The sequence below is a fragment of the Genypterus blacodes genome, unplaced genomic scaffold (genome assembly GCF_046128005.1).
Source record: "Genypterus blacodes isolate CSIRO-AG114 ecotype Tasmania unplaced genomic scaffold, CSIRO-AGI_Gbla_v1 ptg000063l_1, whole genome shotgun sequence".
Lineage (NCBI taxonomy): Eukaryota > Metazoa > Chordata > Actinopteri > Ophidiiformes > Ophidiidae > Genypterus > Genypterus blacodes.
The window spans coordinates 1352811-1379793 of NW_027466875.1; the positions used below are offsets into that span (position 1 = coordinate 1352811).

The following is a 26983-nucleotide window of genomic DNA, read 5'->3' on the forward strand; positions in this document are numbered from 1 at the left end:
CAGATTTAAAGAGTTAGTTTTAAAGAGAGTCTTTACTAATTCCTAATGCTCAAGTTTATCGTGAGAGAAACTGGACATGTAATGGCATCTGCTGCACCAAAGTACAATCATAAAATATCTGAGGTCGGAGGATGACATCATGTGGCACTTGCACAAATCACTCCTCTTTTAGTGACATGAACTGAGGAAATCTCATCAGGAAAAACAACTTGTTGGCTTAAAGGCTTAAAACACACAAACTCAGGAGCAGTTGTAGGCAATAAAAGCCACAGATAATAGTGTGAGCAGTGCACACCTATCAACGAATACAGGCGATAACCCCCTGTGCTGATAACAGGCCTGGCAAATGGCATTCCATTTGGGTGAAAACTCTCTGGTTTCATGTCATCCAAGTACGCCCCCTTCTGGTGAGAAGATGTTTGTACTCAGAGAAAAATCCCAACTCTTTAAATTACACACAAACACACACAGACACAATAAACCTCAATAGCACATTCAGTATGATACTTTTTATTTTAACTTAAAAAGAGAGTGGATCAAAACCAGGATTCAATAAATTAGAAATAAATATAATCGTTGTATTAATACATAATAACTCGATTGCAAGAGTCTGACAGAAACAGACTCGCAAATGTTTTTTTCTCTAGAAAATTCTAAAATCAAAATATTGCAACCCACTTAAACCCTTCTCCCAATAAACAAAATAATTAAATTAGTAAATAAATAAAAAATAGCTCAAATATTAAAACCTCCCAATAAAAGTGCAATCCCCCCCTCCCCCGTGTTTCACCTAATCTAAGTAGAAATTTAAAATAGGTTAGTGATTTCCCATTGTACAATTTGGAATGTATTATCCCTTTATGAGGACGATGATGTTACTAGTAATATAATAATAATAATAATAATAATAATAATAATAATAATGATCATAATAATAATGTTGCTGTGTCCTGTTCAGTGTTTATCTAAAGTAGTATTTTTCATTTTTTTCTTGTTTTTTAAATGCTGCTCTTTGTAAACTAAATTATTTACAGGTCATTAGGATCTTCTCAAAAGTCTCTCTAACCTACTCATTTATTCTTTTTTTTGTGTGTATTTTCCTTCTTTTTTTATTATGAAACATCGGTCCCTCTATATTTGTCACGTATTAGACATAGTATAGACATGTTATAGTCTATTGAAGTGATATATCAGCAGTATTCATCAGTACCTTCCATACACACTTGGTCTGAGTTATCTTAACTGCACAAAACGCCCTGCTGGAAAAATCAACACAGTGCTCAAACCAAGCTGCTAGCTGTATGGGTGAGATTACTGATGTGTGTGTGTGTGTGTGTGTGTGTGTGTGTGTGTGTGTGTGTGTGTGTGTGTGTGTGTGTGTGTGTGTGAACGTGTGTGTGAACGTGTGTTTGAACGTGTGTGTGAACGTGTCTATATGTGTGAATGTTGTCAGCAGGTGTGTGTGTGTGTGTGTGTGTCTGTGCACTTTATATACATTTGTATATCAGCCCCGTACTGTTTCAGGTTCAATTTGGAGAGTGCATGTGTATTGGTCCGTGTGTGCGTGTGTGTGTGTGTGCGTGTGTGTGTGTGTGTGTGTGTGTGTGTGCGTGCGTTTTTGTTAGTGTGTGAATATGGCTGCACTCCCCGGACGTTCAAGGGTAGAAGACAGTCTGAAAGCACAATGAACCCTGGGATTCCACCTCGACTGGAGTCTGAAAGGTCACCTGTGAAAGGAAGGAGAGGCGGGGTGGAGGGAGTGAGACATAAACAAGGAGAGAGGGACAGAGAAGAAGGAGGGGTATGTTAGTGCACGGCTATAAATATGTTAGACCTCCACGTCTCTGTCTGGTCTTTACATCTTGTCAAACATGCCCCCCCCCTCTCCACATCCCGCCCGCCCCAAAGGACAGACATCTCCTGTAAGCACTTCTGGAATTAACTATCACAGGTTATTGCAGCAAAAGGCACCTCGGGATGCTCCTAGCATGTTTTGGTTTCACTTTGATCTCGGTGGCGCAAGACTTCAAACAATAAAGCATCATTCACAGTTGTAAAGCTCTGTAGTTCAACAGCAATAAATCATGGTGCTTAACACATACACACACAGTGTCTGGATCATGCAGTTCATTACAGTGAAATCCATTAGTCATTTCCTTGTGTGTGAGTCAGTGCTTGAAAATGTGTGTGTGTGTGTGTGTGTGTGTGTGTGTGTGTGTGTGTGTGTGTGTGTGTGTGTGTGTGTGTGCGTGTGTGTGTTTGTGTGTGTATGTGTGTGTGTGCGGGGGAGATTCGCGCGCGTGTGTGTGTGTTTGTGTGTGTATGTGTGTGTGTGCGGGGGAGATTCGCGCGCGCGCGCGCGTGTGTGTGTGTGTGTGTGTGTGTGTGGGCTTCTGAGCGTGTGTTGCTATCATGTGCCTTGGATCATGGCAAGCAAACAGACTATACCGACATGCATCACTCTGTGGCATTTGCATTATAGAAATTCTGGGTGACAGTTTGACACTAATGCAGTGGCAGCAAAATGTTAAGGGTTTCAAGTAAAGCTGGATATTTGATAGCCCCATCAAAATATAGTTTTAGGTATCATTCCAAATTTGTTATGTACAGGTCTTTCTGGAAACGCGGATGCTTTATTTATAATGCATGCTGGCAGGTGCACTGACCTAATGGGATTCAGTTTACCTCTGAATTGTCTCTGTGTCGTATTTTCTCCCAGAATTCCTATATTTAAAGGCTGCTCTCCAATAAGCAAGAGGCAATTGTGTTTTTTTTCACCATGACAACCACATACCCTTTACCTCAAAACACGAGCTAGGTGGATAGAGAGAGGAGGTTGGGATGGAGAGAGGAAGAAGTGACAGCAAGCGGAGGAGGGAGGAGGGGGGATTGAGAGGGAAGGAGAGAAGTAGGGGGGGGGGGGGGGCAAAAGCAGTGATCGAGGAGGTCAAAGGGACCGAGAGAGAAAGGAGCAAAGTACTAATGTGCCACATCAAAACAAAAGAACCATCAGAATCCAGAGATACAAATTCAGCCTACAGGTGAGCAGCTCCACAACGTGCATGAGCCTCTAAATATACTGGATGTTGTGTTTCAGTCAGTAAACTGCTCTGTTGTGTTACTATGAGGCCCATGTTTTAAACCAAAGATTGGAGCCATTCTCTGATTTGCTCTATTAACCTGTTATACTGCCTAATCAGAGTTTGTTTAAAAGCGTGACAGTTACTTCCATACAAAAATTTTCATTTATATTTTGCAGTAAAGTCTACTTTCCTCCACCAGGTCACTATGGAAACGTCTCTTAACAGACACACATATACCAGGTATTATGCACTGCCGCATTACACACTAATAGTGTAACACAGACACATATGTACACACAGAACCCACGCTCACTACTTTACCCAAACAACTGGCTTAAATAATAATGACACCAAACAGAACACTACAGAAACTGATCAAAAACAAATCTGCAAAAAAAATAACGAGCGCTGGTACAGAATTTATCCAATTCCGATGCAGTGATTAATTATATCAGATATCCAATCGAATCAATTGAGTACAGTCCTGGCTATTAACAGTTATTGATCAGTATGTGCACAGGTCAATACAAAATAAAGTCACAATGCACCAAACACAGTCTGTGGTCACTACAGCAACAGGACATGCAGGTCTACGCATGGCCGGTTGCTCGAGGTGACAGAACAAAAATTGCCAAGGGCAACCAACACAGGCAATCAATCGCCACAGCAACCCAAACACAGGCCAACCAATCAACTTACAACAATGCGAGAGGAAGGGGGGGTCAGGGCTTTATCAGTCACTAGGCAACCATTGCCATAGCGATGGGGTCCTGGTGAATTATGATTGGACGGAGGGATCTTGAGAGAGGTAAGTTCCCGTTTCAGGAAAAGATCACAACAGCAGAAAAGGAAAATAAATGAATGTCAAAGAAAATAAAAAAGCATAACATTATTTTATTATTTTCAGATTTCCTGAGCTGATGAAGCTGCTTTCATATGATTAAAAACATTTCATCGTCATTGATTTGTGGTTAATTATTTCTTTCTAACTTGATATCATTTCAGATTTGAGTGTCAAAGCTAAAAGCTACATGGTCCACTTTTACGCTCATCTAATCATCCAGTCATTCTCCTGCTTCCCCATTTTGTATTTCTCTTTCTCATTCCTTTCCAAACAAACACCAGTTCATTTCTCTCATGTCCTGATACTGGCCACCGTGTCCTCGCCACAAACCTCACCTGTCATTATCTTTGTTCTCCTCTTAGTGGCCACTCAATACGGGCGGTTGGCATCTTTTGGCCTTTTCAGCTGCACTTTCAGTCTCTTCATGCCGATCTGGAAGCCGTTCATTGCCTGGATGGCGGCCTGTGCACTGGCTGGGTTGTCAAAACTCACAAATCCTGGAAGAGAGCAAAAATGGAGACAGAAAGAGGAAGAATGAAACAGAGATGTTATTTTAATTGACAACCCCCCTTCTTTTTCTCACCACCCAATTCGTTTTCATTTTGCATTCACTTCACCGGTTCTTTCATCTCTCCCCCGCTTTTCTATTCTCGTCCTCTCTCTGCGACTCACCAAAACATTTGCTCTGGTTGGTGGCGCGGTCAACAAACACCTTAGCCGAGATGACATTGCCGAAGGGCAGGAACATCTGCAGCATCTCGGAGTCACTGAACTCCTGAGGCAGGTGGTAGATAAAGATGTTACAGCCCTCTGGACCTGGGACACACACATACACACACACATACACACGTGCATTAGGCAGAGATAAGCAATCTCAGGCTGTGAATACCTAGTGACAAACAACAACTTAAAATGAGCTCATTGGAGAGGAGGGTGTGGTCCAAACCCAGACAGGAAGTCACATCACCTTCTCTCTGCTGCTGTTGCTGGGGCTGCTGGTGTTGCTGGGCAACCAGTGTTGGCTGCTGGGGGAACGGCTGCCCGACCAATCCGTAGGCAGCAGGGTACGCCGCTATTGGGAGAGACAGACAGCAACATAGTGTGATTGGATAAAAACAACAGGTGGCAACATAGCAATAGCCAATAGTGTCGGTTTGCTGGATCTGTGTCCCACTGAAGGTGAAAACTATTAAGTGTTAGTACTCTGAAAAACACAATGACATTATTGAAGTGAGAGTGGTACTTGTAGATTACAGCCCCCTTTGCTCTATGAATATGAATCATGAATACAGATGCTGTCATGTATGATTTAGCTGGATGACACGACGTCCAATCAGTGTGGAACCATTTGTCTTTGTCTCCACATCACCTTAGATTCATTTGCAAAATCAATCATGCAACATGTGTCTCTTTGTCTTGAACCATTTCTACCCTTAGAGGCATATCTGTGAAACTAACTGCAGCTCACCAACCTGTCCACCTCACCTGTCACAGTTTTGTGACAGGTGCTGTTTGCTCATTAGGCCTTAAGCATACACTCATGTCGCTCAGCAGCTGTCTTACCATTCCTGTAATATTGCGCTCAGACTGCCAATGTTGCCTGCCTGTTGATTTAACAGACTATTGTGTGTCTGGTTGATGCTGACTGTATGTCTGCTTAATGACAGAGCACAGTGTCTCTAATCCTCCCTGCTATCTTCAGTGAGTTTGCTTTTTGGGTGCAGCATGCAAATTACAGTTACAGTTGGTATGTACACTATGAGTGACAGATATCTGCTCATATAACCGTCTAACAAACTGTCCTCTGACCTGTGTAGTGTTGCATGCCAGCATAGGCCTGCTGCAGAGGGTCCAGGGCTGCTGGACTCTGGGCTACAGAGAGAGAAAGAAGACAAACAATCGAAGAAACAAAGAAGAAGAAAAAAAGGAAAAGCATTGTTACACTGAGGCTTAGATTTATCTTCAGACCAATTTTCAAAAGGCCATAATCACTTTCTTGCATATTAAATATGTATACCTTGATACGGATGAACACCATTGGTGTATAGCGTTTCGGGAGCTTGCTGTCCATTGGTGGGGGCTTGCACAGTGCTGTAACCGTTGACTCCTATTGGAGGGAGAGCTGAAACAGGCGTCGCTGCAATAGTTGGTGGGGTGTTTGTACCTGGTGATGAATATATACATTGCATATGGAGATGCCTGCTTGAAGTCTATCAAAATCTGTTATTATTGTTTTCTCATCTATAGATCGAGAAATCAACTTCTTATAATCTATCTTTAATGGAAAACTTAATGAATAATGATCACGAGTCTAAATTGCACAGTGTCTCTGTGTCTCTGTGTGTGTGTGTGTGTGTGTGTGTGTGTGTGTGTGTGTGTGTGTGTGTGTGTGTGTGCGTGTGTGTGCGTGCGTGCACATGTGTGTGTGTGTGCCTACCCGAGGACGGTGTGATGGGTGTAATGGGTGTGGCAATGATTCCGTTGGCGTTGAGTGCCGCCATCTGCTGCATCTGCACGGCGGCAACTGTTGCCACAGGAGACAAGTATGCTGACTGGGCAACCAGGGCCTGCTGTTGGACAAGCTGTAGACAGGAAAGAAAAGAGAGAGGAAAGGGAAAGGAAGGACGGAGGAAAAAGAGAGGGGGAGAAAGAAGAGTTATATGAATGAATAAGAGACAGAGAGAGAGAGAGAGAGAGAGAGAGAGAGAGAGAGAGAGAGAAAAGGAAGGAAGGGACAAGGAGAAGGAGTGATGGACGAACAGATGAATAGAGATCTAATTACAAGGCCATTATGTCCTGAGTCAGTGGGTTAATGGTTGTGTGTTGCGGGAAAGCTAATGCCAAATGACGTATGTTCTGTTGTCTGGGTAATAACATTAGCCCCAATTAGACTACTGATAGCCTCTTCAAACTTATTACATCCTTTCATAAGCACAGTACTCCCCTCGCAACTTTGTGTGTATAGTTGTGTGTATGTATAGTATGTGTGCGTGTGCGCTGCCTGCCTGTGCGTTAACGGCTTGCGTGTAGGCGTTGTAGGCGGGGAAGTTGAGGGTCATGGGGCTGAAGATGCCGAGCTGGGAGGCCACCTGCTGCATCCTCCTCAGCCCCCGCTCCTTCTCTGTGTCTGCAAACTTCACCACCAGACTGGATGACGCTCCCTGAGAAGAGAGAGAGAGAGAGAGAGAGAGAGAGAGAGAGAGAGAGAGAGAGAGAGAGAGGGAGGCGGATTCAACTTTACTACAATTATAGAACAATTACAGAAGAGGTCCACACAGACTCTTAAATTCGTAACGACAGAAAATTGAAACCTCTCCATAAATCAGATTTATGTGCGTGTCTTTGCAGGAGGAAAGCGGAGCACCAACAGGTGAGCTCTACAAACACGGGGAGAGAAATGCAAATGCGCTGTGGCTTGAACCCCCCGGGAATGAAGCTCCGCAGCTCTGAAATGCTTGAAATAAATCAGATGTGTGGTTTATTTCTGTATAATTGAGGTTCTGGATATAACTTACAGGCATTGTGCGGCTTCCGTGCAAGCTGTTGATGGCAGCCTGGGCTTCAGCGTGTCCCTGGAATTTAACAAACGCGCATCCTGCAAAAGCACAAAGTCAATAACGGCATTTGGACTATATTAAATCACAACAGTGCCATTAGGAGGAATGTAAATCAATTCGGCTAATACATGCTGGCGTTTACTTTGTGTATAAGTGTGTATTACCTTTACTAGTTCCATCAGGTCCTCTCAACACAGTGCACTCATCTATGCTGCCAAAGGGCTCAAACAGCCTTCTCACATCCTCGTCGCTCTGTTGCTTTCCCAGCATGCCCACAAACAGCTTTCTGTCCTCTGAGGGAGCAAACAAGGGAGGAAGACGGAAAGGAACAAGATCAGTTCTGCTGCTCTGTTTCTGCTGGTAGGATTGTACAATACTGTATTGTATTGTTTTGTATGTATGTATGTAACTATGAATGTATGTATGTATGCATGTATGTCGCTAGATGTTTTTGTATGGAGTTACCATGTTTATCCACCAGGGGGTAGTATTCTCTAAACAGACGCTAAAGTTGAAGGGAAACATTGTGATTTGATTTTGCACCCTGTTGATTACTTTGTGTCTCTGATCGAACGCCTGCCTTTTCTCTCTCGCTCTGTCATGTGTGTGTGTGTGTGTGTGTGTGTGTGTGTTTATTTTAGAACTCGGGTGCGTGTGTGTATGGATGTGTGAAGGCGTGTCTCACCTCCTCTGCCCTCACTGTCGGCAGGTTTGACCTGGATCGGTCGATTCATCTGAAAGACAAATACAGAGGAACGTTATCACAGATGCTCTTCAATCATTTTCCATTTGTCATATCAGTTATATAGTCACATGATGTCACACACGGTAGGATATAAGAGGGAAAGACAGGAGGAGTATCTGGGCTGAGAACAAAACAGTAAGATATGATCTGTCACATTAACAAACTGAGGCCGGGGTTTGTGTGTGTGTGTGTGTACGTGCCTGCGTCTGTGCATTTGGGTGTGTATGTGTTTTTAAGTCGCTGATAAATCGAGGTTAGCAGGTGACAGGTGTGTGTGAACTCTGTCCCAAGCTGCTTTCTTTCTGACAAAACACACACAACCTTCCCATCACTGATTACACACACTCACTCACTCACACACGCACAAATGCACAGAGTGGAGTCGTAGTGAGCATTGAGAGAAGTGACGAGATTAAGAATGCTGGCGGCTTGATCTGGATTACAGAAGCACAAGGGATTAGAAGAGGGACAAGAGAGGGCTCAGATGGAGAGAGCACAGAGGGAGGGAGGAGGGGAGAGGGAGGGGGGGGAGAGAGAGAGAGAGAGAGAGAGAGAGAGAGAGAGAGAGAGAGAGAGAGAGAGAGAGAGAGATTGTAGTGGTACGAGAATATAAGTGAGTGAAGGGAACAGGAGCAGTCAGCTAAAAATAAAGGGATGGAGAACAAGAGACAGACGGAGGCCTGGGGGACCCTGACTGACTTCGACCGACTGAAAGGGCAGGTGGAAGGCCAAGAGGAATAAAAGACGAGTGAACGAGAATGATGGAGGAGAACCATAACAAGATAGAGATGGAGAAAGAGAAAGAGAAAGACACAGAGGGAGACTGAGAGGGAGAAAGAGAAGGAGAGAGGGAGAGGGGATGAAAGAGAAGCCATCCCTTCGATGATAATTCACAACAAATAGAAAGAGGCAGAGGGGGAGAATGGAGGAGAAGAAGGCACGGGGCGTGATTCAGTCGTGACTCGCTGTCTAAAAACGCCACGACTGCTGAGATCCAAACCCTTAGAGAGACGATGCACGCATCCAAACATATTCTGAAAGCCTTACACTACACACAGTACCGACACACACAAAACATACATGTATGCAGATCTGCACGCATGCACGGACGCTCACACAGAGTGCTTAGTCATGGCAATGAGGCGATGAGACAGTGTTAATGCCGGAGGGATGGCACGAAGGAGGAGGAGGAGGAGGGCTGCAGAATGACGGCGATGAAAAGAGGGAAGAAGGTCGAAAGAGAAGAAAGATGGATAGACTTACAAGAGGGATGGGAGAGTCCCAGAGCGAGGATGGGAGGATGGTAAAGGAGACAAGAGGGGCAGATTGAAGAAGGGAATGATGTTGATCCTCAAAGCAGAGCGGAGCAAAATAACTAAAAAGCAGCCGGCTCCTTTATTGTCGTCCAAATGTGTGGCTTTTAAATTTTGCAACACCAAATCTAAAAGGCATTTCATGAATATCAACATTTCAGGCCATCTTCAAAGTTCCTCACTCGGCAGCCAACAGAGTGTAAAATTGCACTAATGAATGCCTTTGATACACTGCCAGTCAGAGGAGTCACAAGTAGAAATGGTGGTTGGATGAGATGAACCCTGCATGTACGCTTTATGGAGTGAAACCACGACGGCGGAAGAAAAAGTGCGAGGGAGGAACGGAGGATGAGAGAAAAGGATGTGAGAAAAGGGATGGGTAGTGACAGAGAGGAGGAGGAGGAGGAAGGGGAGAGAAGAGAGTAAAGGGAAGGGAGGGGAAGGATGGAGAAAGGTCCCAGTGGGGTGTTAAGGCAATGTAATGAAGCTGGTAATTGAGGAGAGGGCAGAGCAGAGAGAGACTGATCCATACATTTGATTAATCAGCTCTTAGCTGTCACCACAAAGCTATTGATCCAAGGCGAGGCCGTCAAACACAGAGATCCACAAAGACACCAAAACACATATCATGCACATTCACGTAAACACAGGCGAGGTCTGCAGGGGAGGACGGGATGATATACGTTTTTAACCTCGCACCTTCATTGACTTGAGCTGTCAGCATCAACACACACGTGTAGAAAATACACACGCAGTCCACCCGGACACTTTGCTGTGACCTTGACTTCACACCGCCTGTCAGTCCACCCACCCATCTGTCCATCTGTCCATCCCTCCACCCATCCATCCGTCATATCTCAGCCCTGCGTGGTGTTACTGCTGTCCATCCACGCTGCCATCCATCTTGCGCTATCAACTCATTGATCAGTCCTGTCTTGTTCATTGATTTGGGGCTGTGTTGTACAGCGGGCTGATTGTAGCAGGATTTGTGTGCACTAACCCTTTCCCTATGCCTCCATCCATCAGGTCTTCCATTTCTTCCTTCATTAGGCGTATTCAAGCTCATCCCTCTGACAGTGAAACAGATTGAACAGAAAACCTAATGATTTCAAACCAAGGCTTATCAATCTGTGTATGTGTGTGTGTGCGCACACTCTAGGGACCCTGTTATATTTTAAAATAACCACAAAACGTTCTGTCCCAATAACACGTGAAGAAAGATTGGAGGAAGAAGGAGAGGAGACGGAGAGATGCAGAGGAAGAGGAGGCAGTCAGCAGGTGAGAGCCACACGGCTGCAACGAAAACAACACAATGGCATCGGAAAATTGGCATGGCATCCAGCTTGTTGTCATGGCAATCATATGACGGCACACTGGGTAGGTAAACAAGGATGCTGGTTGCCAAGGGCGACTGCTGTGCTCTTGGGGTAAACAAAGAATTGCTCGGCTGCGCTCCTTTACTATCCTCCCTCAACGAGTTTGCTCTCTTTGTTTTTTAAACTTCTACGAGAAAGCAAACGAGGGAGCGGAATCAATATTGAGATCAAGGGGATGTGTGATAATAATGGAGAGACGAGGGGCGGCATCTACAGGAGGAAGTAAGTGTTAGGCAGATGAGAGAGGGAGGGGGAGGTGGGAGAAGTGAATCTATATTGTAGTAGAGTAATTAAAATTCCCTTGAGCTTGAGAGAAAAATGCAAATAAAGAAGAGTCTCTGTTTTACTCAAACTGTACTCTTCTGTGTCCCTCTCTCTCCTTTTACCCCAACACACATGAATAAGCGCACACTCCTTTCAAGTCAAATTATCCTCTAATTACTCACGTTCCAATTAAGACTTAATTAACAATAACCATCTGCAGACGTGAGCCCACTTTCTACTGCGGGGTGGTGTGAGGCGTAAAGCAGAGGAGTGAGACGCCCTCAGTGAGAGAGACTTTCTGTGACTGTGAGGGCGGATTTGCATGTATACAGCGGCGTGTTGACGCGGGAGGTGCAGATATGTGATATACGACCATGTGTGAGTTTGCATGACCACCGGCACTCAGAAGAAAAGCACGTTCGGCTGCACACGCTTTACCAAACCCCGCATGCAAACACGTTCTCCATTTGCATGCGGCAGTGTGAACACAAATAACGCACACGGTATATGTCACACACACACGCACACACACACACACAGACACACACACACACACACTGTTCACCACAATGTGCACGTGAAAGCAGCCGCCCTTGTGTGCACACGGAGGCAAACATGTTCTCCACACAAACAGTTAATCTCACTCCCTTCAGTAATGCAGAGAGGATTGTGCCTGGATTATGGGATATTAAATCCTTGGATTATCCAATCAAATCGCATTCTACCCCCTCCCCCATCGCCGCAAAATCACTGGACTAAACCACATCATGAGGGCAGGGGGTAGTCGGTTGATATTAGCGTGGGCATATAAGCACTAACAGGAACACAAGGTTTTACTACAGAGGTGACTCCGTGTTAACATTTTGGCTGTTTGTTGTGGAAGGCAACATTCCACAAAGAGAATGAAATGCTCCCACAAATGGAAATATAAAACTGATTAGAGTGCGCAGCATGATAACAGACAGTGGTGTGTGTGTACGGATACATAAGCACTCACACTCTTTTCACGTCTCTTTCATACACACACACACACACACACACACACACACACACACAGGCACACAGGCACACAAACAAACTCACATCCCCCTTCCCCCCCCCCTTCAATCTCCCTCTGGAACACTCTCATCCATACAATTTCAGATGTCCATTTTCCAGAGTGCACAAGAAAGGAAAACTATTTTTATCTCTTCTCCATGATCTGGCATTATTTCTCCCTTTTTCCTCTCCACTCTCCTCAGTTCCCCTCCCCGTCTTCTTAACGCCATAATCCCCCCATATCCAGCCTGATGACACTGACATCTCTGCCATTTTTTTCCTCAAATCTTTTTTCACGCTTTCCCTCTCTTTCCCTTGTTTTTACACGTGCTTAAGTCTCTCGTCTTGCTGTTACTCTCTCTCTGTCGTTGCTATAATATGGCTTCCTGGGGCCCACAACTCATCGCAATCAGTGGAGTCAGGCCTCATACTGTTTTTAGAGAACAAACAGGGCGATCCTAACAAAGCAGAATTTTTGATTCTATAATAACGTCTCCCCTAACAAACGAGAGAGAGAAACACATAAACATTGACCGGAATTTCTAAACACACACCTTGGGGCAGCATAAAATATTGTTTTCACACTGTTCCCACAAAAGCCACAAAAACAAGTTGCATTGCAAAAATTCGTCCTGTGTATCTTGATTTTAACAATGTGTCCTTATTTCATGGATCGCTATTTGTGCCTTTCCCAGCATGCACTTTGGGAGAGAAGGAACACACTGGACGGGTCTTATATAAACATTTCACTTACAGTTTATCACAATGTCCCCATAACCACAATTTGTAGAGATACCTTGTCTCATCACATTATCAATGTTTTGCCTATATAGAGAAAGCATTTGCACACTCCTCTGTGTGTTTGTGTGTCTGATAAATATTTACTATTTTATGCCTCTTCTTCACAGCTGGATGAAGACTCGAGACGTGACGAACAGAGAGAGAAGCAGGCGAGCAGGAAGGTGGAGCAGCCCGGCAGCAGAGCTCCACCCCTCCTCTATCACACCACGTTAGTCTTTGCATCCCCCAGGTTACCTAGCAACCTAGCATCTCGCTCGGCTCCGTTGCCTAGGAACGGCAGCCTGCAACCATAATACAACCTCCTGAGTGCCCCATCCCCCTGCCATCCTCCCTCCTCCCTCTGTTTCTCTCATTCCATTCTTCACACCTGAGAAGTCTGCCCTCCTTCTTCTCCACTCAATCCTTTATCTGGCAGTTAACCCTTCATCAGCCTCTGCACTGGGGCATGGAAAACCAACACATTCACCACTTCTCTCTCCCTCTCTCTCTCTCTCTCTCTCTCTCTCTCTCACTACCACACTCTCTCCCTCCTTCTTTGTCCTTTTATCAGTCTCCATAGTAATGGTATCTAACCATGCATAAAGCATAACTAACTACCCTGTTGATCCGTATAACATTCTGCTGTTTTTGTCAAACCTCAGTGAGAACATTTTTGTATGCGGGAGCGGAGCACTCACTGAAATTTGATCCTCTGGATTTACTCCAACATAATCCAACAGCACTATAGCAGATAACTGTTAGGCCAATGCAATTCTTTCTCCTCCTCTCTATCTTTGAGAAGGTTCAGTCAGTCCTTTGGGAAATGAGTTGGTGAATTTAAAGAGCGGCTCAAATCAATATAAATATCCCAATGTAACAATGTCATATTCACCCTGATTACTTCCAATGGAGAGACAACAGTGTAGGGACGGCAAGCTATTTTTGGATGCTTTAACACTTCTATCTGTATTTTATATTCATTTTAAATAAGCATTTCAGCTATTTCGGCAATGTTCTACACTCACAAAGCTTTTCCATCTTTCTGCCATAGTGGGAACATTGACATTATTATTTGTGTATTTCAATGAGGAAAGGATCCTGTAAAATGATTAAAAGAAAAGAGAAACAGTTTTCTGCCATATTGAAAATGGGTTTCTTTGACATTATTGTTGTTCTGCAATACATTTATGCCTATTTATATCCTTAAATTCTGATAAGGTTATTTTCATGTTAATATCTATATAGAAGAAGCTCAGAATTACACAAAACCTAAACTATAAGCCTTAAACAACCTAAACCTCACACACTCAGGCACTCTACTATATTCAGTGCTCAGAGGTGCAGCATGAGCGCTGTGCTGAGCGGCCTCCTGTTACACATTAACCAGAGTACAGAGGAATATAAGCTCCGTTGTCCCTTTCTCTTTTCTTCTCCTGCTCGTCAGAGCTTTGTGAAGTGTAGTGATGTACGTCAGTGTAGTTTGGTGTTATAAAGCTACACATTTTCCCTGTGGTCCGTGTGAAAAGGCCATTATGTAGACAGCAGGTTGAAGTGTGGTTAGAGCGGAGACCTCAGAGTGGAGGTCACACCCCAGGTGCCACTAGAGTGCTGTCATCCCCTCACCCGCCTAATCACACACACACACATACATACACACTCACCCACGCACACACACACACCCACACACAGTGGCCCCCTATGACAGATGTCTCTGTTTAAACTGACAGAAGTGCACTCTGTCTCCCTCCCATGCCTCTGCCACCCAGAAAACCCCCTTTCTTACACACTCCACCCCCCTTCTCTTCCTCCACGCTCATTATGGCAAACTTTTGTCTTGTTTCCTCCTTCTCTCCCCCCACAGCCTCCTCTGCTCCTCCCATGTCTCCCCTCCCCCCTCCCTGTCTATATACTGCTATTCATGACAAACCACTTCATGGCCTTCCCTCTCTGCTCTCAACCCCCCTTTCATTCAGCCGCTTCTCACCCGCTCATTCAGCCCCCTCGTATGGGCCCTAATCTGTCTACCTCAGACACATAAATATCACATGTTTAAACATGGTGTCTGGATCAGAGCCTGTATGTTTCAGTCCAACACAACCACATGTCACCTCATGTAAACCCATGATAATACCTAGCACAGTATTTGGCAGATAAAGCCTAGCAGAGTATTTACTTTTTGACTTGAACTGACTGAATCAAATTTGGGATCATGTACAGCTTGTGCAAAATTAAACTCAATAAAGCCCATTTTACACACTACACAAGATATTAATAAAACATTGAGTGCAAACACAATTACAAATGTTTAATTCTTACTGACAGGTGCATTACCCTCAACATATTACATGAACATTTTGCTCAAACACTGTTCTGGCTGCCATCCCCTCTCTGAATGTCCATGAAATCTCAAAGTTTCCTGCGTGTTGCTCTTAATTTGTTCTCTTAAAGCCAAAAATATTTGGATAGCTATGACACTGAATTTGTGCTGGTAATTGGAATGGGAGAGTAAAAGTTTTTCAGAAATTTCCTGAAGGGAGGAATTTTTGCTCAATGATCTGGCACTGAAAATCTCCATCCCAGCGCCTGTGGACCTTTATGCAAAGCTGCTGGAGCACTGGGCATCTGTTAAGCTCAGGATGTTGAAGTAATGTTTTGGCACAGTTTATGTTTGCATCGTGGCTAAACCTTTCTTACTTGATAAATTCCTAAAAACCCAAATACATAAATGGAAGACCTTGCTTATAATCATCAGTCAAAAAAGCACTCACGTCATTTCAGTTTGGTGACAAAACAATTTGCATCTTTCAAATGTTCCTGTTCCTGTTTTTCTATTTATTAGTATAAAATGTGTTTTATTGATAGAATTGAAAGAACTGGAAACAGTGCTATGGTTTTGGTGAGTAAATAAACAAAGTCCAAAAGTGAATCCATGAATTGTATATTTCCATATTCATCACCTTATGTGTGCAGCTTGCAGTCTGCCAATGTGTGCAAATGCTGTGAGTCAAAGTCTAAAGCCAGTGAAGCCTTACTAGAACAAGCTGCATATCGCTCCAGCGTCAGATGTAATAATAATGACTGTTATTGCAACAATAAACAGTCCTTCTCATTCTGTGAATCTGGACTCGGGGCCCTGCTGGCTGGCTGGATTTACAAAACAGATGGTGCCTGATATGGACTCAGCTCAACTTTGGGCTACTTTAGAGCTCAGCATCTGAGAGGCACAGATTTGGCAGTGAACAATCACATACCCTGGTAATCATGTGTCCAAACATGATTTTCAAACTGGCCGAGATACAAATGTTCCGCCGCGTGTGTGTGTGTGTGTGTGTGTGTGTGTGTGTGTGTGTGTGTGTGTGAGGCATTAAAGAGGCAGGCCTCTCCAGGGTCAGGCTTTTATGAGGTTATGATTAGATTTTGCTTCAATTTTGTGGTGAAATATGACGCAAGCTCTCTATCTCTCTCTTTCTTACATGCGCAAATGCATGCTCACATGCATGCATACATGGACGCACATGGACACACATGCGCACACACAGTAAAGGCTTTTGTTTGAAACAAACAACCTAAATCCCCCTCAGCTTTAGCTGTAGACAATTCGACACAAATACCCCTTTGCTCGGCGTACCCCCTCTGCATCACTCTGGCTGCTCTCCCTTTGTCTGTTCCTCTCTCACACACAAACACACACAAACACTTGATTCTACACCTGTCCCTCCACTCCCTTACCATGCCACACACAGAGAGGATAAAAATAGAGAAATGGAACGAGGGAGGGGGAAGCGATACACATCACAAACCCCATCAAGCTCAGAGAGATAGAGGCAGAGGGATGGAAAAGGAGGAAGAGATAGGGAGAAAATGAGAGAGAGAAAGAGAGAGAGAGAGAGAGAGAAAGAGAGGGAGATGGAGTCTATTCTAAATTGAAAGTGCAGCAGTAAGCAGTGAAGGGGAATAGTAAACAGTGTTGCTGACCACATAAATATGCTAAATTAGCCTACAAAGTCGCCCTAGTGGATAATTGCTCATCATAGCTTTGCCCCATAGGGAGGCTGCCTGCCAGGCATCTTAGATTCCACATGGAAACACAAACAGAACATACACAACATACACACATCATATTTCCTGAGTGACTCTGTTGAACAGCACTGGACATGATTTAACGTAATGGGTTAGCCTAACTTATAGCCGTACTAAAGACATACAGATCAGCAAACTAATACCTATTTAAGTATTAAGTGTTTCAATGCAAACTGTCAAGACAAAGTGGTGACGTGAATGTGAATTACAGAGTTCTCTGCCGGGAAAAGTAATAAATACTTCCTTTCTCTACTGGATTAAGACTCCTGTCGTGTTAGCATGACCAAGCAAAAAATGGATTTTAATATATGAGCTAAAGAAAGCTGGGCTCATACTATATTCATTCAATCAATACCACTGCTATACAAACTTATAAGTTTATTATATTTTTCATAAGCGCATCGATCTTCTGCTGTGTCAGTCATCGTTGACTTGTCCTGTAGTGCTACTTTTGTCTCGTTTAATAATTCAGTGGGCATTCTGTGTGTGTCATAGGAGTTTGTGTGTGTGTGTGTGTGTGTGTGTGTGTGTGTGTGTGTGTGTGTGTGTGTGTGTGTGGGAGGCTTCAGTTTGGCTCTAATCAAAGTGCAGGGAGAAGAGTGCTGCCTGGAGAGCGGTGAAGCATGACAACACACACCTGGTAAGCTGCTTATCACACTTTAATTTCACATACACTACGATCTGTGGATACCAGCACGAGCAAACAGATGTGTGCACGTGTGTGTGAACGTGCTCCGGCTAGTGTATATGTCTCTGAAGCAGAACTAAGATGAAGGGAGTGATAAACGGAGGGAGCATCGAGTGGAGATTAAATTGGAGAGAGAGATATCAACGGTCGGACAACAAAAGAAAATGATAAGGGAAGAGATAAGAGAGGAAATACGGCAGCAGCAGGCTTGGGAGAGATAGAGGGACAGATATAGAGTGGCAAAAGATAGGGGGATGAAATCTAAACAAACTGTGGGGGAAGTATGGACCATGGCAGGTTTGTTTGAGGAGGGTTGAGGTCCCAAAGAAAGAAAAGATTAGACGGAAAAGAGATGTAGAATGAATGCAAATCTGTGTGTCCAGTCAGTGTGTGTGTGTGTGACAGGTGGATGTGAGCACCTGCAAAGACGTCCTGTGTCCCTGAGAGGACAAAGCAGTCTTCAAATGTGGAAACAGGAACTTTAAGCTAATTTCTACTAATAAAATACTTTATAATAGTATTAACTCCTGAACCTCTATTATACGCAAATTATCAACAAAAGCAATTTCTCAAGGGAGCTTTAATCAAGTTATGTGGTCCGTGTATTCTTTATTTTCTCATTCTGTGGTTTCTATCATCGTATTCAAACGGCACATACTGGCGATGTCATTTCCTTGTTATACTTTGCTAACATAACTGAGACCAACCCTCCTGAAACTGTTGACTGGAGCCTGAGCTCTGAGCTCTGACCCCTGACCTCTGACCTCAGGCACACGCAGTCCCCTCCTGCTTGAATGCCACCATCTGAACTAACAAGACACACAATGGTCATAAAACCTCCAGCCCTCTGACAGCTATAATCAGCTACGCTTAGCCTGAATCAGAGTGAATCACACACTGTTTACATTGCATATGCTAATGAGGTGAACTTTAAATTAACATCCCATGGTCCATCAGACATGAAGTATTTCTTTTTTTTTTAAATGAAAATATATTTAATGAGAAGGCTGGAAGAAAGGTCACGCAGTCTTTAGATCACATGTAGTGTCCATTTTATGCAAAGTATGCAAATGTGAATGAAACAAACTCCTGTGTAAATACAGTAAGACCCAATAAGCAACAGCTGAGCAGAGAGCTTCATGCTGGCAGAGGAGCAGAGGAGCTCAGCCGCCCAGCTAACACACCACAAACATCTCTGACACGCAGAGTGACGCGCTTGTGATTCTACTGTTAAGTTTCTGCCACTGTGACTAATACAATGTCTCTCTCTCTCTCTCTCTCTATTCCATCTTTGCCTCACTTTCTCTCTCTGCATCCAAATTAAACACAAGGCGCAGGGCTCGGATAAGGCCATCTGTTCATCTATCTCTCTCTCTCTCTCTCTCTCCCTGCCTCTCACTCAATCCGTCTGTCCTTTTTTTTCCTCATTTTCCAATCTGACACTCTGCTGCCCCTGCTGAAACTATTTAAGGTATAGTTTCTGTGCGTCGCTCTCTGTGTGTGTCTGTCTCTCGCCCATCATTCCCCTGTTAAATCAGCGTTAAATCCCATCACTGAGTGACAGACAGGAGCAGCCTGAACACTCTGCAGCATCTGACTTGTCACCAAACGTTTAATTGCTTGGCCACGGGTGTAAAAGAACCACTGTGTTTGTGTATGTGTGTGTGTATGTGTGTGATGCCACAGTTCTATTTAAATTGTATGGCGTGATTGGCATTCCACTACTGCCACTAATTAAGAGCAATACCAAGATTCAAGTCCCAACCAACGGCAGGCTTTTATGCACACACACACACACACACACACACACACACACACACACACATAAACATACGCGCGCGTCTACCTCAGCCCTCCTGCGTCACCGTGAGCCCTGGATCTGACTACGAAAATGAGTTTGTGAGAAACTAATCATGCCGCTTAACAAGTAGAACCAGTGAAGAGGGGGGAAGGGGGAGCGAGGAAGTAGGTGGGGGTGTGAAACGGTCAAAAGGGTCAACTAATCAAGAGGAGGAGAAATGAGACGAGGGGTAGAGGAACTGGGAGGGAGAGGTTGGGGGTGGGCAGAGGTGGAGGTGGGGGGAGGCAGGGAGAGAAAGAGCGAAGTTAAGAGGAGGACTTAGGAGAAGGGTTATCGTAAATGACTGTGAAATGAGAATCCAAGGAGGAAGCGCGAGTGCAAATGTGCAGCGAGAGAGAGAGAGAGAAAAAAAAGAGGAAAAGATAGGAGGAAGGGGAAAGGAAGCGAGGGAGGTGCGCCCATAAAGAGATTTGAGAGAGAGGAGAGAAATAAGCGATGAATAGTGAAGAAGAACATTCTGCGGTATTCTACTGGGGCAGAGAAACTGGGAGACAAGAGGAGGAGTTGAACGGAGGACAGAAGGGATTTGAGGAAGAGGAGATAAATGGAATGAGGGAAGGGGTGGGGTGGGGTGAGGGGGTGGGGGTGGGGAGGGGGAGCGTTGGAGAGAAGAAAGGGAGAAGTAGGGGAAGATATGAAAAAGCAATTCTTCGGCAGAGAGAAAAGAATGGCATACTGGGAGGACTCATGAAAGAGATCTGAAGTCATTTCCAAATCCCGTTAGAGGCGAGTAGGCAGGGAGGGGGGAGGAGGGGGGGAGAGAAGAAGGATGGAAGCAAGGAGACAGAGAGAGAGAGACCGACAGAGAGAGAAAGGAATAGACGGAAAAGGTACAAAAACACAACTAATGGAATGGACTGTGCTTCTATATGAGGTGACCTCCGAACCAAAACACAGCCACAGAGACAATGTTTCATTGGCCGACGCAGATATGATTCATTATTTTGTTTCAACAGTGTATCAACAACAACAAATCTCTCTCTCTCTGTCTCTCTGTCTCTCTCTCTCTCTGTCTCTCAAACTCAGACAAATGTATCATCCCGAAGAGAAGACGAGCTAGGTCGACTGCTCGTGAGAATGAGTCAGAGACGTTTGGGATACGAGTCTGCACACCTACTCTGATATCTAGATAAACAGACGTTCCGAAGTGAGGAAGGCACGCAGGGAAAGTAATGTGGCTCATTAACAGTCCGGGCTTATTGAAAACCCTGCACACAACGGCCACACCCTCATTTGGGCACTTGTCTTCCTCAGGGGAGTGGCGCTCGGAATTGTTGTACGCGGGCTCTTTAGTAAATCTGTACCGTTAATGAGTCTCCTTTCTGCCATTGTGCCTCCACCGGCGTGTCTGGAATATTTATTCGGAAATGAACTATCCTCCTGTCAAGCCGACGTATTGATAATTTTCTTTTGATGTTATTGATGTTTTAATGAAGGATACAGCAAACGGAGAGCGAGCCGGAGCGTTAGAGGGATGAGTAAAGGGGACAAAGGGCAGGATGAAAGAGTAGGAAAGTGATTTCAGAGAAAGGTCAGACTTCCCTGTAGGTTGTAATTGGATTAAAGTCATTATTAGCATGCTGTGTTTGTGTCAGCGTGTGTGTGTGTGTGTTGGTACAAATGCAGAGGAATACACGGGAAAGAAAAGCACCATTAAAATATGTATGTATGCATGGAATCGTGCTCGCGTGTGTCAGAACATCTCCCCTCCCCCCAAAGGCTTCTCTTCACGCTTTCCTTCCAACCATTTTCTCACACAGATCTTATCGGCACCCCGGGCCTGTGTGTGGAGAAGGTGCAGAAACTGCAACTCGGATCAGGAACAGGGCGACACAGAGGGAAGGGGGGTGGGGGGGTGCTGAGGCGACATTTACCATCCTGTCTTAACTGTTGCAAATCAGCATTTAAAAGATAACCGGAGGAAAATGTGTCGTATTTTTCCCTCCCCCCCTCCCCTCTCCCCCCACCCCAAAACGTCTCACAGGCCTCCTCCGTGTAAAAATAGGTTAAAAATACAAAATGTTCCAAAACAGTTACTGTAATATTCATTTTTTATCTGCAGTAGGAAAACCAGGTCAGGGAGAAAAAGGCGAGAGCGGACAGGGAGAGTGGGGGGGAGTGACACGGAGGTACAGCCTGTGAGACAGACGCCTCTCTCTCTCTCTCTCTCTCTCCCTCTCACACACACACGTCGTCCTGTCCATAATAAACTGTGTCCTATCCGGGGCCCAGACCACAGCCACAGCACGCGATCCCTCACCAGAGAGACCGAGGGAGATGAGGATGAGACAAAGGGGAATGGCCACATTAATTACACACGCTCTCTAGGTGCGAGCTATCACCGGAGACCAACGAGAGGGAGGAGGCAGCGATGAAGAGACAGTGAGGGAGAAATGAAGATGAAGGCCGGTGGAGTTCCCTGTGTGTGTGTGTCTCCTGTGAGAGAGGGAGTGTTTGTCCTCTGCTGCAAGATGCCTGCTGGCTGCTGAGTTATGTCACTGTGTTACTAATGGGAGTTGAACCTCAAGCAGCACAGACATACACTGCTACACATGTGAGGGCAGCTGTGTGTGTGTGTGTGTGTGTGTGTGTGTGTGTGTGTGTGTGTGTGTGTGTGTGTGTGTGTGTATGTGTGTGTGTGTGTGTGTGTGGGTGGGGGAAGGGACCTCTTGTGATAGGAGTTTATGCTTTTTTTGTATGTATGTGTGTGTGTGTGTGTGTGTGTGTGTGTGTGTGTGTGTGTGTGTGTGTGTGTGTGTATATTTGATGTGCTCTTACCCCTGGTAGTGTTTTCTGCTCATGTAGGGCGCTCTGGGCTTTCAGTGCCGACTCTCTCGCACAGTACGTTAGAAAAGCACATCCTGTTAGCGGAGAGAGAGAGAGAGAGAGAGAGGAAGAGAGAGAGAGAGAGAGAGAGAGAGAGAGAGAGATGGAAGGAGGAACGGTACAAGATTCAGTGAGAAATGTCACTCTAGCTTTACCTCTCTCTCTCCCTCCCTCATTCTGTCACACACAAACACACTCACACACTTACACACGCACACACACGCTGAGCTCAAAGATAGATAGATAGACCCTTCAAATGATTTGTCTCCTGTTTAAATGTTTAACCCCTGATTTGCTCGTCACCAGTTCTGGATTAGCACTAAAGGCCTACAGTATATTGTGCGAGAGGATAAGGAAATATATATACTCATGCACGTTAACTGTACTTGACAACATGATGATGATGCATTCTAGAGCAGAGAAGGACACTCCACGGCACGGCACGAGTCAGCACACAGGACAGCACCACAGTGACAGACGTACGCGTGGGGCTAATAAGCCCCCGGAGGATAACAGGCTTGGCACAGTCAGGTTCCTTCCTATACCAACCACTATGCATGCCTCACGCACCATCACTCCAGATACACTCCCTCTGTGTTCCTGTGTGCTGTACCTGAGTCTGTGTGTGTGTAGGGGGGGTAGGTAGTAGAGCTGGCTGGCCAGAGCTGTTTACTACACCTGTCACCAGCACTAAGACAACAAGATTAGCAGCAGGTTAGCATTCGGTCATAGTGCAGACGGCTTGCAGGAGAATGTGTGAGGATTAGGAAAGAAAGGTTCACACAGTCACAGCTCAAATGTTTTTTAAAAAATGACTCCACATATAAGACCACGGACAAACACGCACACGCACGCGCGCACACACACACACACACACACACACACACAGAGTACATGCGTCTCCAACTCGTTGCTTTTAAGGTGGACTTACTTGGGTTTGAGAGTCTCTCCCTTGTGTCACTCCTGCTTACTGGCCCATTACACTGATTGAAGTAAACAGCCTAACCTCCTTCACAACACACAGAACACCACGGCCCCGCTGTGAGTGCATGCCTGTGTGGGATCGAGCGTGTCTGTTCTGTTCTACTCTATGGTGGACTGTTCATCATCTGATATTTTCTGACACAAGCGCTCATATGTACAAGCTTTCGTGACACAAAGTGTACGTGTAGCGACTGAGTATGTCTGTGTTGGTGCTCTCCCATTACAGTGTGAACAGGAGATGAGATGCGGTGTGACAGTTTCCATGGTGACATGTGACACTCAACACAAGTACATCTATCTATCTATCTATCTATCTATCTATGCTTGTAAGTTGTAAGTGTTATTATAATGACACCAACCTTTGTGCATGCCGGTGTATTTGTCCTTTATCACAGTTAACTCATAGATCTTGCCAAACTGCTCAAAGATCGGCTTGAGATCCTTCTCCTCCAGATTTCGGGGAATCTGCCCCACGAACAGCTTGATGGCATCGGCCTCCTTCATCGGGACCGTTTGGAGAACTACAGGGTAGTGCAGGTTTGAGGAGAAACGAGATCGGGAGCAGGTATTGCTGGAGATGTGACTTGAGGTCAGAGCTGGAAAGACGGAGACAAAATAGTGACAGACCATGGTCACAAATTCTGAATAATACTCAAAAATATTTCAGGGGCTCAAAGTGAGTCTATGGTGATCAACCACTCGCCAACAATATTCAAACAAAGTCTTTTTTGTTGGTATTTATTAAATTCATATTCATTCAAGGAGGAGAAAATTAAGAAACAAGCTATATTAAAATATAATTTCTTAAATAAAGCTCTTATTTGAACAAGCCAACTACTAGGTTACAGAAACTCTAGCTCCAAAAATGAAAATAAAAGATGAGTGTGAATATTGAGTCTGTTTACTGCCCAGCCTGGATGACAAAGGGCTCAGGCTCTGGCGTTACCGGCAAAACAATTATGCAAATGTTAATTAGCCAATCAAAAAACAATAACAGTACCATTTCCTCAATTAAATAGATATTAATCGAAAATGTATGTAAACGTGCTTTACCTTGTGATGGACAAAGGGCGTTCGGGATCCCTGCACATGAAAAAGGAGAGAAAGAGTGTGATTGGGGGTAAATCATTGCAATAGAGCGGTTTCTTTGTTTAGCCAGCTGTAGGTTACAGCGTACACACACTGGATGTCATGGGGCTCCCTTGCTCTTTGTCCGATCCCCCCTCAATGTACACACACACACACACACACACACACACACGCACACACGAACTCACGCATTCACGCGCGCACACACACACGCACGCAAGAACAAAACAACACAGCCAAACGTATAGAGTGATCCTACTTTGTAACTCTTTACCGTTTGTAGTAAAGTAAAGCTTGTTGTGAAGCTTTGGGTCCCAGATGCTCCGTTTGTTGTCCTCGCCGCTCTCCGTCCCGTCCTCCTTCCTTCCTTCCTTCCTTCCTTCCTCCCCCTGCTTGGATGCTCTCCGCTCTTTGTGCCTGTGGTATTTACTCTCCCTCTCCTCCTTCTTCTTCTTTCTTCTCCTCCTCCCCTCCTAGACTCGGCTGTTTTTACAAATCCCCGTGTTCCAGTGTAAGGCGGCGGCGGTGGCAGGTGAGTTCAAGTCGCTCTCCAAATGACGGCTTGTCACCGGCTCCAGTGAAATGTAACCAGCTTCTATCGCTCCTCACGACTTCCACTATCCAGAATTAGCTACCTCCTCCACCGAAGCGCACTCCGAGCTAACTCCTGTTTAATTATAAAGTGTCTGTAGTCTAAGCAGCGACTTTATTCAGCGGAGCTAAAAACCCATTTAAACTTGCCGGGTCTTGTTCTTACAGTTACTTGCGTCTTTTCCTACTTTTTCCGCTATTAAATACTCTCCTACGTCTCAGCCGGCTGGATGGCTTTTCACGTCTGATGCCGGTATTATCTCTCCCTCCCTCTCTCTGTCGCTCTCTCTCTCTCTCTCTCTCCACCTCCTCGCTCCAAACCGGTTGCCAGCGCGTGACGTGAATTCCGGGCACCGTCGACAACTGCGTTCGTCCGAATGACACGAAAGAAAATGAAAAAAAAACATCGGCCCCACCTCCAAACACGTTAAGACGTTTGACTCAAACACACAGAGAGCAAAACACTGCGTTTATGTCAAATAAGACTAATTACGGAAGTGTATTTGATCGGTTTGCGTTTATTTAATGGGTGACACTTTTTAGACGGTGCCCAACTGCCGCTGAGAGAGGAGCCGCCTATTGTTCTAGCCGCGAGCCCTGGCCTTGGTGCTGAAACGATGCTTCTTGACAAGAAGCCCAGGCGCGCGACCGATGACGCGCACGCGGTCACGACTACTACACTTGTCCACGCACGAGCCCGAAATCACAGCCGCCGTCCCCCGCCCCCAACCACACACACACACACACCATTTAGAGAGAGGGCGACAGAGAGAGAGAAGGAGAGAGAGAGCAGAGACACAGAGAACAAGAAAAAGGGACCAGAGAGAGAGAGAGAGAGAGAGAGAGAGAGAGATGGCTCAGGGTTTGGAGTTGGCCTACTTTACGGTCTGTTCTTTGGATTACCAGACGAATTTAGGCCTAACAAGGGGTGAGACAGGAAGCACTAACACTGAGGGCTGTGATGTTGTTTTTCCAAAACAAATCACAATCTATCTATCTTTGAGCTCAGTGTGTGTGTGTGTGTGTTTGTCAGTGAGACAGAGAGAGCAGACAAAGTTGAATGAAGAGCGGGAGAAGTGAAAGAAAGAGAGAGAGATAGATATAGAGATATAAGGAGAGAGAGAGAGAGAGAGAGAGAGAGAGAGAGAGAGAGAGAGAGAGAGAGAGAGAGAGAGAGAGAGAGAGAGAGAGAGAGAGAGAGCAAGAGCAAGAGAGAGAGAGCAAGAGGAAGAGAGAGAGAGATAGAGGGAGTCACAGGGTTCATGGTAATTCACTCTGAAAGGTCACCATCTGCTGGCCTTGCCTCGTGCCCTCTGAGCCAGCACCCCCATCATATCCATCTACCACACACACACACACACACTCCACCCACACAGCCCTCCACTCTCCTCCACACACTCGCATGTATAGCTCCACACCAGGGGCTTCTTACAGCCTCTATCACAGGGAGGGGAAACACGCACCAGCTGATCCCCAGCATGCAAACGGTACGCAGGCATAGAAAGTATAACAGCAGCATGCCACTCTTAAGCCTTCCTGCACGCATCCACACACACACTCCACCCACACACTCGCATGGATAGAACCACACCAGGGGCTTCTTACTGTCCAATCACAGGGACAAGAAACACGCGACCCGAGATGATCCTGAGCATGCGAACGGTAAGTGTGGCACCGTTAAGCCTTCCTGCACGATGAAGGCTGTCACAAGCAAGACTGGTTCCTGAAAGTTGTACTGATATCTTATGTTGTGATAATCTCTAACAATGGGAAACAAGGCAGGATTCCTTATTTAGCAGACAGAATGACCAGGTGTCCTGTGGCCCCAGACAGCCAGAGGCCCCAGAAATTAGTCTCGGGTTTC

General features: G+C 45.3%; 1 protein-coding gene across 1 annotated transcript; it reads right to left on the reverse strand.

Moving 5' to 3' along the window:
- Nucleotides 1–504: 504 nt before the first annotated feature.
- Nucleotides 505–24986, reverse strand: LOC143004006 (CUGBP Elav-like family member 3). The gene is made up of 15 exons (XM_076154836.1): nt 24803–24986; nt 24493–24522; nt 23799–24035; nt 22408–22490; nt 8170–8218; nt 7649–7777; nt 7443–7522; nt 6913–7088; nt 6365–6513; nt 5945–6091; nt 5737–5799; nt 4895–4999; nt 4600–4743; nt 4263–4424; nt 505–1727 (listed from the first exon to the last, which is right to left on the reverse strand). Exons 3-14 carry the CDS (start codon nt 23941–23943, stop codon nt 4297–4299), a joined length of 1398 nt encoding a protein of 465 aa, XP_076010951.1. The 5' UTR covers nt 23944–24035; nt 24493–24522; nt 24803–24986; the 3' UTR covers nt 505–1727; nt 4263–4296.
- Between the last annotated feature and the right edge of the window lie 1997 nt (nt 24987–26983).